Source organism: Argiope bruennichi, chromosome 4, assembly GCF_947563725.1.
Source record: "Argiope bruennichi chromosome 4, qqArgBrue1.1, whole genome shotgun sequence".
Taxonomy (NCBI): Eukaryota; Metazoa; Arthropoda; class Arachnida; order Araneae; family Araneidae; genus Argiope; species Argiope bruennichi.
The window spans coordinates 72,308,819-72,325,990 of record NC_079154.1 but is presented as its reverse complement, the minus strand read 5'-3'; the positions used below and the strand labels follow the sequence as shown (position 1 = coordinate 72,325,990).

The 17,172-nt window shown below is 28.2% G+C and overlaps 2 protein-coding genes across 4 annotated transcripts in view; one reads left to right on the top strand and one right to left on the bottom strand.

Annotated features, from left to right (window-relative positions):
* The window catches only part of LOC129965588 (lipoma-preferred partner homolog), a 77,539-nt gene that overhangs the window by 34,098 nt on the left and 26,269 nt on the right, over positions 1–17,172 (bottom strand). The window lies entirely within an intron of this gene.
* LOC129965589 (tetratricopeptide repeat protein 36-like) overlaps positions 3,243–17,172 on the top strand; it is a 57,767-nt gene continuing 43,837 nt past the window's right edge. Inside the window, exon 1 of the mRNA XM_056079618.1 lies at positions 3,243–3,464. Coding sequence (XP_055935593.1) covers positions 3,362–3,464 — 103 coding nt within the window. The 5' untranslated portion in view covers positions 3,243–3,361. The remainder of the gene's footprint in view (positions 3,465–17,172) is intronic.

Below are 17,172 nucleotides of genomic sequence, written 5' to 3'. Positions count from 1 at the left end.
CAAAGAGGGCTGCAGCCACTCTAGGTCTTCCTCTTCAGCCCTCACCTTTTTAGAACATCAATGCATAGTTAATGCTAAACTTTCAAGGGAGTGGAAGATTCCACCTAGCCATTACTAATATGCGGACAAAGAGCTGGGCTCTTTGTTTGCTCTCAATTGTGACAGAGTCTCTCGAACGATAATATCCAGATTGGCAAGCGGTCACACTAAAAATCTCCGTTTTTAGAGGGTAGAAAGATCTTTGCGGTCTGCTCTAAATGCCAAGCTCAGCAAGCCTCTGCCGAGCACATCCTGGACTTTCCAGAGAGGACATATACTCCTACTTTCTCTGGGTCAACGGTCTAATGGATCTTGTCTGACTTCGTCAGACAGGTGGAGGATAACCCACAATAACAACAACTGAATGTCCTGTCTGAGTAGAATTTTTTACATTTGTGAAGAATATTTTAGCCTTTTGGAAGTCTCAAGGACTATAATTCTTTCACTCAATTCACTTGTAGTTGTATCAGCAAGCAAGCAAAAAACAACCCTCGACGTTTTATTTAGTTTAACAGTTTAAAAGGATGATTTTTTTTCACTAACAGTAGATGCTTCATTGCTAATCCCTTGGGCTGTCCTTCTGGATCTACATACTAAACTTTTGATGGATAATAAAGCAGAAATTTTTATCAAAAATTCAAATCCTCCATTGAAAAAGGGGATATATCTTAGCGATGGATTCTTCAGTCACAGAATTTCTGTTTACACAGAATAAATGTTTACCGACATCGATTTTAGCTTCATCCGGCTTACAAGAACCGGCCATTTCGGAGAGATCACAGTTGCCTTATATTTTCAGAAACCACTTACATTTAACGGACATCATTAATGCAGTACAATATAACTACATTTTCAAGATTTACTACGGTATTGTCGATATTGATAACTGATGAATTTCCTTTTGATGTTTCGAAAACTTCTATACTATAATTCATATTTAAAATCAAATCAAAGCCACTGGAGGATAAAAAGTAGACACATCGAACCCCATATCTAGAAATTAAATTTCGAAGATGTTAATTGCCTTCTTCAAGGATAATTATCAGCTTTACTTTGGAAAAAGTGACTATTCCATCAAAAAGGGCCCTCAATCAACAATCACTTTCTTATCATAACAAGAAGTATTCTCTATTCTATTCCCTCTAGATGCAAGCCAAGTTTTTCTGCTAAAGGTAATTAAATTTCATTAAATCTACAATATGAGAGCAAAATGCAGAAATTGTTGGAGAAATAACAGAGAACAGGTTTTCTAAACAACTTTGTTTATTCGTCTTGCATAAAACGTAATAAGGTTCAAAAGAAAACTTAAAAATGAACATTTTGTAGAACATTAGGGCATGTTTGGTACATGTCATCTATAGCCATCTCCGTCTACCTCTTTCCATCGTCTTTTCGTCTATATAAATACACTTATATCGTGAGCTCAATGGCATCTGAATTCATCTGCTACCTTACGGCAATTTTCATAATGATCCCACGACTGATTACCAACAGAAATTAATAACTGAGCGCAAATGGCACTTTTCCACGATACTAATTGCTAGTAAACCCAAGATAGTCTTTAGAGTGCACCTCTATGCGCGAATCATATTTATTTTAACTCTCATCCCATGACTCAGTAATACACATAAGCATATAAAAATTGTAGCAAAGATTTTTAAAAGAGTTCTCAAAATTGTGGTATAGTATAATCTCATGGAAAAGGGTAAAAATCTTTTTAATTAATTACAATAATAATTCAATTAATTATTATAGATTTTTAATGCCCGCTTTATATCAATTGCTTGCTCTCCGAGTTACTCTTAGAATTCTTTTGAATACTATAAGAAAAAATAATCATATTACGAAGATATCTGCAAGATATAAACAATATTTTTAAGTACCATCAGTTAATGAAGGGTTAAAGATTTCAGTTTAGGGACTATATTCACTAGAAAAAATGAATTACAAATTCTTAATTTTGATTCCTATTCTCTTAAGCTCTTACTCTCGCTTCAAGTTGGGAAATGGATTCGTCGAATAGAAGCTAAAACTAATCTGTGATTCACCAATTATGCTTATAGCTTTTTCTTAAACGATTTCTTGTCTTTTGAATATTTTTACTATAGTATGAAACGGCCATACGGTGTTTTTTTCTTAATTTATATTTTTTTCTATGAACGAAATAATTGCTTCTTAACTGCATTAAAGATGCATAATTTTTATGGGTTTTTTTTCGATTTATGGTAATTTTATTCAATATAAAGATTCTTGAAAAAGATTCAATATATAGTGCTTTTCGATACATAGAAATAATAGAATTGGCATCGATACAAATTATCCGCAAAACGTTTTTTTCGAAAAAAAAAAAAAAAAAAAAAACTGCATAATTCGCGGCAATTTTTATTATTTTTATTTTACAAAACTTAATGTATTTATTTTATATATTGTTATTTATTTTATAAAACATAAAAAGCATTTCTTTCAAAACTTTTAATACAGTTTTTCTGACAGAGAATGTTTTTTTTATCAGATTATCTGTGGAGGCATATAATACGCACAACGAAATTCGAAACTTTTTTAACACATAATCCGCGGATTACATACAGAATTTTGGCATTCGGATCATATTCCAACTTTCATTCATCTAGCCTGATCTGTTTTCGAATTACCTTGTTTACATATAGACATAATTCAAAAATGGCATTAAGGAACTTAGAAAGGTTTAAGCAGGGAAATTTATTAATAGCTTGAAATCCAATTTTTTGACAAATTCATTATTTCGCTTTATACTTCGCATATGAAAAAACAAATATTACGTTTAAGAAAAATAATTAAACAATGGTTATTAATTAATAGTTACTCTTATAAGATCCAAGAGATGCACTTTTCTTTTAGGATTTAGTTGAATAATAATAATTCTTATTCAAAACTGGAAATGTAAAACTTCGCATCTTCTTGCATTTCCTTGAAAGGTATTACTCGTTTCCTTCTTCATCAGATCTCAGTATCTTCGTATTTTACCGCCTCCCATGCACTCTCTTTTTAAATGATGTAGATTACATTGAATATTCTACAAGCAGCGCGCTGAAAGATAATCCGCATTATCTAAGACGCAGAAATCTTCGTAGAAGATCTTATCGAAAGAAGGAATTGAGCAACCAGCGATCCAACGTAATCCAAAACATAAATAAAGCTATCAGATGACATTTTAATCAGATTTGAACCATCAACAACCTTATCACTTCTAAATCTACTAGCTCCCCTACGATTAACTGGGGTAACTGGGAGAAGGATTTCAAAACGGAAATAAGGTTAGACGAACATTTTAGCAGACTCCAAAATGGCTACGAAACACGACTTGGAGATTCTCAACAGCGTTTTCAACCCTCTGTTGCCCATTGGAGAGTGTCCTTTCGATGATATTGTGGATGCAGAATTAAAAGGTAAATGTTGTTACTGTTATATGCTTTGTGCCATAGTTACAAACAGGACAATAAGAGCTTTGTTCATTAAGATGAGAGTGGATATCCGATTAGGACGGCTCAGTTGAAGAGAGCTGCACAGAAAGGTTGATTAAAATGATTTTAGTAATTTAATTGTTAAACAAATAATTTCCATAAAATAATTGTTGAATTAATTAATCGCTAATTCCATGAATTATAAATTATTAGGATAATATTAATACTTTATCAAGCGCAACTGACCAGGTTTCTATCTGTTTCATCACTTAATAAAATATTTGTACAAATCAAACGTCTGTTTAAAAAATGGGGTGCACAAATGTGAACATCGCGCAGTCATGGATCATAATAAGTAAATAAATAAAATATATACATTTTTACTTTCTCGTATGCGTAATATGGAGAAAGTAAAGTAATTATCAAAAAATTCAAACTCGAGATTTTGACGAATTTCCACATTTTAGAGCTTCCTGATTCCAAAAAACAAATTTCTAAAAAATGTCCGCCTGTCTATCTGTCTGTGACAAAGATAACACAAAAACGCTTTGAGTTCGACGGTTGAAATTTGATGTACACTCTTTACAGCAAATTTGCAGATTTCTATCGAATTTTGAGTAAAATTTGTTCAAAGGAAGTCTGTCTGTCCGGTTGTACGAATAGTTAACACGATAACTACAAAACGAAGAGAGGCTAGATTGATAAAATTTGGTACACAGATTTAAAATCTATAGCGTAGACAGCTGTCAAATTTTCAGCCAAATCCAATCAAAGGTTGACGACTGTCTGTCGGTCTGTACTTTTAAAAGCATGTAAAAGTTATAATTCAAAAACGCAATGTCTTAGTTATATCAAATTTAGTATAGGATTTTGTTATTACAAGTGCAGTTTTTTGTGAAATTTTTGTTTTAATCGATCGAGAAAAAGACGTCTAAAATAAAAATTCGATTTTCGGACAATATTAAAGCGTGTCAGGGATTATTCTCCAAATAACTAGCCAAGTATGACACGATAAATTCAGTAAAAAAAGCTAAAATAACTAATATTTTGTAACTATGTACGCCGTTGCCATGTATGGCATTTTCTGTTATGACACCTTTATTAAAGAGTATAGGAGACAGTTGAAATAACTACTACCTCTAGTTCACAAAATAAAGGAAATAAAAAAAATTTAAAACCTAAATTGAATAACGATTTTGTTTTGTTTATTTAAAATATGTCGAAATGTCAAACTAAATTATCCATTGTTTTTGTTCACAATGATTAAGAGAAGGGCATCATAATATCCATTACTAAGGTTCGCAAAATAACTAAATCTGATACAAAATCAATTGAGGAAACAGAGATAACAGTGGAAAAGAGTACCAACAGTGGCTGAAAAATTCCTCGAAACTGTACTGCAATTTTATACTACATTGAATTATCTTTTATATATAGTATTTTATACAAATTAATAAGTTCCTTTATCCTGAAAGTTCATTAATGTTTGTAATATGCAAAAATCTAAGTTAATTCATACAGAATAAAATAATTACGATGTATGTTCACATAAATTTAGCTATTAAAATAGATAATAAAACATCGATTTTTAAAAAAAATATAAGCGCATATTTAATTCAGTTGACAAAAATAATATGAAATGATTTTTGAATGTAGATAGTCAAAGACGGTTGTATGACAGATGCGTACAACCATTTGCGTACAGCTCATAAAAAAAGCCAATAAATCACGCGTAGCTCTTTGAAAAAAGGGGGTAGGGAGTAATTAGTCTAGGTTTGCTAAAACCTATGTTATCTGTTGGCAAGAGTATTTGGCGAGAAAATGTATTGGTATTTTAACTAAATTTTGATGCTTAAACACAGGGAAAAAACTTTTGTCTCTATGTGTATATGCTGGCTCTGTACACACCTTACCGTCTGCCTATCAAATTTGGCAAATATATATTTTGGAGGGTAGGAAAGTGGTTTTTTGAATTTTTAATTAGAATTTTAATTTAACAAAAAATAAGAGAATTATTTGATAACTTTCTAAAAATTTACAGTAAAAAATAGTTTTTACTTCCAAATCATATAAATTCTCTGCATTATTCATTCAAAATCAAAGTATGCTAAATATAGTTCTCATGAAATGAAAATCAATAAACTTTAAAAAAATCCGAAATAGAAATTCCATTCTAAAAAAAATAAAAATACACCTGAACTTAACTATTACCATCACAAACGATTCCCATTGTTTTAAAATAAGTGGATCATTTAAATGTGCATTTCAGCTAATTAATAGCACATAAATCAATAAGAGAATTTAACAGTGATAAATTTACTACTATTTGAAATTAAATCTGTTCAAAGCTTTTGAATTTCTGGAACTCAAATAATTCAAATGCACATGAAATAAATAATTTAAGAAGCCTGATATAATAAAAATACATCTTATCTTATATTTAAAAATCTAGTATTCTCTTTTATGTGAAAACTTTATCTTTTCGTACGTAAATATAAAAGGAAGATCTTGACTATAAAACATACATGCTATCTAAGATCTGTATTCTTTTTATAGAATAAAATTAAGCAAAGATTGATAAACCAATAAAATTAATGAATTTTTAAAAAATTTTAAGATAATTTACGTAAGACATATTTTTTGTATTAATATTTTTAAATGCACTGAATTGCATCTTTTTTTCTTCCAAATATACGTGGGTTAAATTTAGTATCTCTACGTCCAATGGGCGATATTTTAAATAGAATGATAGAAGCATATATATACATTCACTTTCATTCTTGGAAGAAAATCTTATTTTGTTAATTAAAACTTTTAGATTAAAGTCTGAATATTCCACACTTTAATTTTTGAATAATTTTAAACGAAAAATTTGGAGATATCTGTGAAATTTAAAATATATGCTTCCGTGTTAAAAGCCAATTTTTTCCACCCCCCCCCCCATCCTTTGTGTGTGTGTGCGTATGTTATTAGGTAATTTTTTATTTAAGTTCCTAAAACAGTCCTTATTTTATTTTATGAATTAAAAATAAAACTCAGGATATTTTAATGGAACATTACAAATGGAAATGGAATAATAATACGTAAGAAAGCATTTTTCACAATTTTTAAACTTATCCCGCATTTACTATTTATTTGATTTTCATAATATTGCAGTGTATTGAATACTATGATCTAAGAAATCATTTAAATTATTGTTTTGTACATAGTAGCATTAAAGAATTAATGCTCTGTGAAATATTCCTTCAAATCCAATACAAACTCACCAAACTTTTAGCCTATATTGAGAAAAAAAATTATAACTGTTACATAAGTATTATAATGCAGTTTTTTTTTATTTAGCAATATACTAATAGGAAATTATTCATTTTATTTTAATTACAAGATTGCAAATTTCTATAATGGAAATACTATAATGGAATACTGAAGATTTAATCAAAGTTTCATGTATTATGAATGAAAGTAAATTACAGAAATAGAAGTGAATGTTCACTTATATAGTTATGAAGAAATAAAACATCTCTTTAAAAACTTCTTTAATGTTACAGCAAGAGTTTCTTCTGCAATGCAGTAAAAGAAGTCTGACTTTATTTTTTTAAATAAAGAAACTAATGTTCTAAATTCATTTGCTCTTAAAATCTTATATGGATCTCGACTGGACTTCTGAAAACTATGGGCTCATTGTGAGATAACCAGACATTTTCCATAGCAAAATATCTGCAAATTGTGCATTGTTTTCACGAAAAAAATCGCTTAAGAACGTCCGAATCAATGGTAAAATCGAAAGATGCCCTTGAAGCCATTTCTATTAAATATAATTAAATTCCCAAGAGATTTGAATCTGCTATACAGGAGCTGTTATGTCAACAGTCCAAAAAAATTATTTAAATAATTCTAATCTGGGGGGAGGGGAGGGGACAAGATTTTTAAATAGGTAAAGTTGGCAATTGTCAAGGAACCCCTCAGCTCTTGATAATTTTTAATAGTTGTAGAAAGGTAAATAGTTTTATACTTTCATTTAATGACAGTGGGCCGTGCAGTCAAATTTATTCAAGTTATAATCAAAATTATAAATTAATTTTGAGACTTTACTCTAGTAATATTTCTAATTACCATTTACTCGTTATGCTATTTTATAATTCTAAAAAATTTGAAGCTTTACAGTTTAAAGAAATATATTCCTTCCTTTTACAATATTGTTTAGAGTGTTATAGAAAGTTTTCTTTTGTTTTCGATATTTTTAGGGAAAAAGGGGCTTTGAGATTTGCATTATCTCAGGGCCCCAGGAAGGTTTAAAACGGCCATGAATTCTTTTGAAATTAGAAATAATTATATTGTTTAAAATATGGAAAAAAACGCATAGCTAATAAGTAAACATTTCAATAAAGGGGTAGATGTATATTGTTGAAGAGTATTTTACCAGAACTTCATTCAACACTATTTTTAATGACTTTTTGTACATATAAGAACGATCTTTAATGAAATTAAAGTTTTTGAAGAACATATACTACATATATTAATGTAAAAATTCTTTTTCTTAATTTTGTTTTATATTTAACAGTAGATTTCGATTATAGTTTAATGAATAGTGCAACTAGAAGAACATTAAATTTGAATTCAGCTAATATTTCCTACAAATTTTCGCAGGTACAAATGATCAGTTAGCAAAATATTAATATACTTCTGATTTAGTAAGCTGCTTATTTTACGCACCTTATACTTAAAATATTTCATACATAAAGTGCAAAGTCGTATAATGAACAAATAATTTATCTTTATCAGTGTACAGATTTTTGAAAAAAATGTAACAACATTTAAATTACATCTACGATGATAAACAGAAAAGTTTAAATTTGAATGGCGTTCTACTCTGGAAACTGATTTTTTAAAAACAAATACAAATCCCTCCTTACAAATCCTTCCAATTCTACTAACCTCATTTAATTGTACTTTAAATTTAAGAAATAATTTTTAATTGCCTATATTTAAATAACGAACTTATTGAATTAAATAAACGAATCAAGAAGAAATAAATCAAAAATTAATGAAACGCAAACTCTTTCGTTTAATGCAAAACGTTATATTTATGTAAAGTAATGCATTTATATCTGAAATCTAGAAAAAATGATTATTATTTCGAAGTGGGTACACTATTTATATGAGCAGAAATATCTTTCCCCAATGTTTTTATCTTACATTTTTAAATATATACATTGAAAAGCAATCCATCTTTCATAAAAAGCAAGTAGAAATTACTCCTATAGTATTAAAACGCATGAAATTATATTAAGGAACGTATCGTTAAGTATTCGAAATTGTGTCAAACATCAGGCTAACTCTCGCCAAATATGACACTTTTAGATAACGTTTAAGATGTTGTAACCTCTTCTAGAACTGAACCTTCTCAGTAGCACAACCGCATAGTAAACGAGACAACTGATTGACAGTTTTATGATTCGTACGCAAATGGTTGTACGCATCTGACCCACTACCAGTCAAAGACATTCAGTGCGAAATATAAAGTCATATTATAAAAGATAATAAAATAATTGAAATAATTAGTGTGCATTACGTTCGAAATGAATCAATATTTCAATATACATAACTTTGTTAGTTCTTTTAATTTATAACAAACCACCTTTAATGATCTGCTGAATTTTAATTTTGCTTCATTTCAACTAAATTTTTATAAATAATTTGATATTCAAATATTTTTAAGTATCAAATTATCTTAGTTATAAATACAAGATATTTTATTAGTTTTATACATTTTATATTGTGTAAGGAACCTCTATAATGGAATAGAATGTGCTATAACATATGCATGAAAAATATAATTATTTGCACCATTTAATATCTAAATGTACCTTGTTCTATAAATTACCGTTATTTCATGTGAAGAATACGCAATTATTTCTAATATTAAAAACGTGTGATGAATATTACTTGCATTACATAAGCAAATCTTGTAGTATGTTACCTAGATTGAAGCATGTTAATCAAAAATTATATAACAGAAAATATAATCTTTTAGCATGTTCGATGTATTGTTTAATATTTTAGAGAATTCTCATTAATAGATTCTACAAAAAAATTTGATGAAATAAATTAAAATAGAAATTCATTGCTGTGTCGCTAAAGAATATGATAAAATACAAGAGGAATTTTCGTTCCTTAGTTTTCAACAAGGAATTCACTCTTGTCATTAATATAGGCTTATTTTTGCAGGTTTTCAAGTAAATATCTTCAATATTAATTCATAACAAATATAACTTTCTTATGCAGAAAGAATAATTAGTAACACAACCAGATCATTTTCATTTTTCTTTAATATTTTAGCACTGAGCACTTAAATTAATTAAATTTTTCCAAATAGAACGAGCTGGAGTGGTCTCTCTGAAACTTTCTCGCATATACTCTATTAAATGTACTTTCAACCACATTTCAATGGCGAACAGTGTTTACGAAAGATCCTATCAGCGTACGATCTTTAGCGATAAATCTATAGAATTCAGTTAATACTCAAGCATAAAAAAAACCCGAATGTGTATTTTCTATAGGTTTTTTCCAACCTATTGAAAACAAAATTTGATACTGAATTCTAACTTTAGTCACAAAATCATCTGCCGAATTCCATATATTTGAGTTAATGCGTTGCGTTGAGTATCAAATTAAGATGTTGGTTAACGTACAGATTGACAGACGGTCAACCTGTTAATGGACTGTGTTACAAATTTGGTATATTCTTCATTTTTGATGTTTAATCTAAGCACCAATATGTTTATCAATCTAGATTTCTTCGTTCTGCTTTCATTTGATTTGATTGTCTTTTTTATGGGGCAAGGGCCAATACTGGCCAAGCTGTGCCAAACTCAAGTTTACTTGAAATACAAAAAATATACTCATTACAGTACTCTTCGCTGCTCTCTTCGTTCTGTTATGTGTTATCATGTTAATTTATATTCGGTCAGCAAGATAGACTTCCTCTGAATAGATTTTGTTCAAAATTTCAAAGAAATTTATAAATGTAATGAATAGACATCATTTTAAATTCCATTCATGTAGCTCAAAGTAGTTTTGAATTCTCAGACAGACATGAACAGACAGACATAAGTCCAAAAATGTGTTTTTCGAACACGGGGAGATCTGAAAAGTGGAGATTAGTCAAAATCTCTTATTCGAATTTTTTATAATCGAAGTACAATACTTTTCCTTTGTACTTCGTGTACGAGATGAAAAAATGTAGTTATTTTCTGAATAATCTAAACAGTAGTTTTGAAATTGTTATTTCCCGAACCATGGAATTTCCTGTTCCTGTTCTAGATCTGTACACAATCGATTAAGTATAGCAATTCGAGCGTATATTGAAAAAAGTATTAAACTGAACTGAAAGTATGCGACTAAGCATGCTTTAAATTGCATTTCTTAAACAACATTCAGATATTGCTTGAAAATATACCGTTTCTAATCTACAGCATAACATCATTTTTGTCTCGTATTCTTATCAATGTGCTTTATGAATACATTTTCGAAACTTAAAGTTTCTAAGTTTTCTTACGTTTAATTTCCTGCCTTTTGAGTTAAGAGCAACATATCTGCAGAAATTAAAAAAATAATAATACGAAAATAGCTTAATAACGTATGAAATAAATATCGAATTCATTAGGGTATTACAGAATTTTTAAGAATTTTAATGTGCATATAATTTGAAATAACAATTAGTATTTTCTGAGAAAACACTACGAGTTAATTTTTTGATGCATCTATTTACATGATGATGCACATGATAAGCAATTTATACAGAAGACGAAGATGTGTTAATGATGGATAGTAAAAATAATTTATTATTATTACTATACAAAATCATCGTTGTTTTAATTTTGCAAAACCACATTTCTTAGAATCTTTTTTCGTGTCATTTCACATTTATTCATTCAATAATGAATAAAAAAAGGATATGCATTTTAAAGTAACATCTTTTCCTGTTGGCTGATTAGATTTCAAATTAAACATTGATCTAAAATTTCGATCTGAAGTTCACAAGATTCAATCCATGATTTATGCATTAATTTGTTATGATTTTGAACTGTCCTGTTCACATATATACGGATAGACGATCAACTATCACTCATATAGGACCATGGATTTGAATCAAAATATTTTACAAATTAACGATTATATAATAAAACCACAAGCTGAATTTCATTCATTAAGCTCATTGTGTTTTTGTGGTATAGACTTCATGCACTGCCCCTTTTTTTGATGAATTTTCTCCGAAGCTTGTTTCAGATATATAAAAGGAGGAAGATTTGCTAGAGATCTATTTAAAAAAATATGATTTAAAGTCCACAAACTAAATTTCATTTGCCTGGTTCAAACTAATTTCATTAGTCATTAGAATTAGTCTAAAATTTAGAAATACATCAAATTCGAATTTCGGTGAATTTCTCAAATATTTTGCTTTTAGTATACTTATTAAATAAAGAAAACAAAAAGAATCTCAAGCAATGATATTTTATTATCTCATTTTCCAATTATGCCAGATCAGGTATCATCCTTGTTATCTGACCACGGTTCAAAATTACGAGGTTCGTTCCAAAATCGCCCTAATGTTGCATTAAAACGGGACGTTAATATAACCGAACCAATTATGTTTTCAATTCTTCTTAACAACAGTGAGGTTAAACATAATATTCTTTTAATTTCAAACTATTGTAATTATTTCTTACCGTTTATAAATCAGATTTCATTACTTTTTTAAAAAAAAAATTGTGCACAGATTATTCCTGTAAAAGATGATTTCTGGAAATCAAGGATGAATTATTTTGGAAATATTATTTGCCATTTTATTAATTATATTGGATTCGATTCAAATGGTATAAATGTCTTTTTAACCTTTTTAAAATTTAATTCAATCTAGATTTAGGTTTGATTAGTTTTTAGATTTGAAGGAAATTAAATGATCATTAGTATTTTTACATTGGTAAGAAATATATTTTATTAAAATTGAAAAATATTATTTTGTTAAATTTATGACAGTGCATGCTAGTTTACTGATTTCCCAATAATCATTTTATATTTTTGAAACAAAAAGTTTAGTAACTGTTTTTCAAATTCCAGAGCAATTAATCATTTAATAATTTGCAACATATCTTGGTTGTATGTAATTAAAAAATTCGTAATTAAAGACATTTTAGAATTTAAAATCTATTCTCCGTAAAATTAATATATTAGTTATTTTGTATATATTAAACATGCCACGCATTTATTCTTTAAACAATTTCTTAAAATCCTTTCGAGGAAATTCATTTAATTACAAATAACGCTACTGAACAATTCTTAAAAATATTTTAATTATATTATATTCACGTTTCATTTAATACATTTCAATCATATTTAAAGAAATTGTATTCTGAAATCATACTCTCATGTTTTCTAGTTTTTGTTTAACATTACTTTATAGTAATACTTTGAGCTTTGTACTGGTCTTCTTTACATGACCAATATAGACGAAGATTGATGCACTTTTTGGATATAAAGGCAACTGATATTATGTTTCTTGATAATGCAAAAGAGGAAATGTTTCAGCCACTTATAACCTTTATTTTCAACTAATCGCTTCTGGTAACCATCTGGCTCTCCGGGATAGCTGATCAGAGAAAAATTTAATTAAATCTTTTATACATAGCTTGGTTTTAATCTCATTCTCAGCAAAGAAATTTCAGACTTTTAATTTTGATTTTCTTTCCTTCCATTCTATTTTAGAAGCCTTACATTTCTGTTTATTGTTTTCTTCATCTTCTTGACTATCTGGCATTTTAACTAATATGATTAAACTTCAACTAATCCAAAAGCAAGCTTGTTGGATCGAAATTTATTCATAGCGAGTATAAGGATAACAAGTATAACTATTCAGGACTGAAGTTTTGTTTGTATATGCTTTGAATATATGATGAAATTATGCGATAACTTTGACGATTTGATTAATGATTTAATAAAAAAAAATCAATGTAGTTTAGTTAGTAAGCAAAATTTAAGTCAAAACAATGATGATTATACATTTTTTATACATCCAATTGTTTCGAGGACAAAATAGCAATGTTTAAAAAGGACGAACTATAAAAAGTTTTCTTTGGCGCTTAATAATTTTTTTAACTCTTTTATGACCAGTTAAATCACTTGTTTCAAATTCACTACCGTTGCATTTCTTCCAAAACTACTCCACAGTAAAACTTTTGTTGTATGTTTATATATCCTACAGAAACTTCAATAAATATTTAAAAATAGCCCTAGTTGGTGATCGACTGGATCACTGCGATTAATGGTTGCCAAAATATTCAATTAAATATTTTATGTGGCTTGTTCTTAATGGCGTCCACCTAATTGCATTTTTTTAATTTCAAGTTTTGATGGACATATAACTCATATTATTTTAGTGCAAGTTTTATTTTTATAGCGAATTAAAATTTAAATCAAAATTAATTAATATAAAAGGAAAAGGTTACACAATAAAATATGGAGGGGTAATTATTATTTGTATTGAGCAAAAACATCATAATAAATAGTCCTTTATTGTTGCAGTTAATTTATTTTCTTGGAAAAGAGCAAAGTATTTTTGATAATTAGCCTGAAAAAAGTTATTCTCGAGGTGCCTTTGCATAGGTTAGTTAACTGATTATCTTTGTTTTAATATAAAAACTTGCGGCTTATCGAAATTTTGATTCCGAACACAAAATCTAAAAAACATGAAATGTCCATAAATGTAAATTGAAGGTATGATTATAAGCGTTTACGAAAATCTAGCCTTGAGATGTGCAATGAGTCCTATGTTTTTAATAATAAATTATCTTTCAGTGCTAATCGAAAAAAAATTTATTAAAGGAATATAGAATCGAAACCATGCACATCAAAAGGTTTTTTATGTTTGCTTGTAAGTTTTATAAATTCTTGTGCGAATTTTAAAACCATAATAACCTACTTGTAATAAAATTCTCGAATGTAATTTCATAATCGATGTTATATTACTATTGTAGAAATTTTATATGCGAAGAATAAATCAAATCCGTTTACATTTATTACATTAATTTAAACGTAAAATATACTCCAAAAATACGAAATTTCCCGAATTTTTTCTTTAAAAGACTTCAAATCACGTCTTTGTTTTCGAAACAACGTCTTTATTTCAATTTCAATATTTATTGCTGGAGAAAGCAGTCAGACCAGTCTAAAAGAGTAGCTAACGCCCAGTTTTCTTTGAGGAAATAGATCTAAATAGAAATATTTCAAATATTTTTCCCGTAAAAATTCAAATTTTTCTCATTGTGACAAGTTTTTTTTTTTTTGACAAGTAGAAGATATATATATAAAAAAATTAAAGAAAACTGGCATAAAAATTTGAAAAATCGATATGAATAGTTACTTTATGAAATGATTGGTTCATGAGTAAGATAATAAGATTTTCTGAATTTTTGAGATAATGGAATTTTATAAATTAAACGAAAAAAATTAATCGAAAATTCAAAAACGTTGAAAACAGTAAAAACATAAAAAAAAATCTTGAAATGAAAACAATAAGAAAAAGTAGCATAAACGAAATATTTTTGTATAACATTTTTCCCATTGATTCATACATATTAATTTTATTAGCGTGCCTATATTATTCATTAAAAATTGGAATTCTTTAAAAGTTGACTTTTTTTATTGAGAATAGAAAGATAGAAATATCTCGGTAATCTCTTCTTTCGTTGTGAATTATTTATTTACCTCTACAAATAATATAGGAGAATGGTGTGTGTGTGTGTGTGTGTGTGTGTGTGTGTGTGTGTGTGTGTGTGTGTGTGTGTGTGTGTGTGTGTGTGTGTGTGTTTACATCAATATGTTGGCGCTCTACAGGCTAAACCATTTGAGTGAGAACTACCAAATTTGAGCCTCTGTGAATTTGTTTGAGGGCGCGATAAAACAAAAATGTCAAAGAGATAGATAGTTAAATTCGACCTCTAAAATAAGAATCGATAGCAATATGTTGTCCATATTTAATAACGAGAAATCCGATTGGCGATTATGATGACTTGATTGGCGATCTTGACGACTCGATTGGCGAGCATAATGATTTGAAAACGCAATGAGTTATATATATTTAAACCATTATATAAGAGATTTACATCAAAATTCTAGTTTTATATAAAATTTTGAACATCAGGAGCCGAAAAATGACAACTGGAATGCGCCTACACGCTAACTTCGCATTGAAAATCAGAAATATATATTTTTCATTATCTGCGGATTTATCTTTCCCCGCGGTCCCTGTTCTAGCGATTTTGGCTCTCCTATTTTCAGCTCTAGGTGAACTTGTTTGTACAAAATTCGTGAGTGGAAATTCTAAAATGTGCAACAATTTTTCTACACTATGCAAAATAAATAAGTAAAAATAATTACGTATACCTTGAATTATTGCATTTTCATAGCACTTGCATCATTTAATTTACTGGCATGATCAAAAATCGTACAAAATACTCTACCCTAAGTAGGTTATCAAATCTAGAGTTATAGAATTTCGCATGTGGCTATATCTGGTATTATAAGTTTTCGCTATGGAAAGTTTCTTTTAATTTGAATTAGGTTTTTAATTAAAATTAATCAAAGTTTTAATGCTTTTTTCCTCAATAAATACGAAATATTTTCATGGGAAAGCTATTTTTACTAAGTTTAAAAAAAATATTTTTTAATTACTTCTCGGGGACATCAATTTTTTTCGTGAAATTTTCATCTAATTTTCATATATTTTAAATACATTTTGCAGCTACACTTTCCATAGTTTTATTAACTACGTTTATAAACATGCACGATATTAGATATATTTTTTTAATGTGCATATTATTGTTGTTATAATAAAGAGTAACTTTTGAAAAAGTAATGCAAAAATAGACGAATGAATCATAGAACGATATCCTCTTACGAGAATTTCGGATAGAGGTTAGAATATTTTTTAAAATTTTCCTTTTTCATCCAGAAAGCACTTAATAAAAAGAAAATTGCATTAATTTTTAAAAGCAATTTATAATGGAAAAAATAGCTTAAAAATCAGACAAATATTATTGAATAAAGATTTTTTTTATTTCCTCTAGACAGGAAAAAGAAGATGTATTTATCATTAAATATTTTTGTTTGGCAGTTTTTGTAATAAACAGTGTAATGTAAAAATTAGTATGCATAGAATGCAATGGCTGGTGTAATGAAACTAAACGAAGACGAAATACATGAAGGAAGCTTAACCCATTACCTAGAAACAGCATCTTAAGGAAATTAGAAATTTGAATTTCCTTGTAAATTTTTATTAACTAACACTTTGTCACTTATGTTTGAAAGATAATGTTAAATTTTTTTTAGTTTATACGCTTGTTCATAACGCACTGCAATTTTCGAGTTAACCTTATTTATTTTTATGAATTTTACAAGGACTATAATATAATTAAAAACGAATTTATAAAAATGGTGTGGATATCGAAAAATGTCCATCATAGAAAATATAATTTTTTGTATTATTTTATTTTTAAAACATTGCTTTTTTCTTAAATAAAATTTGAAGCTATCATCGGAAAACATCAAATTCACAAAATGAAAGAATATGTCTGGAAATTCGCCAATAAAAAAGCAATTTCGGATTTTTTTTTATCAATGTCAGTTGAAAAATAGT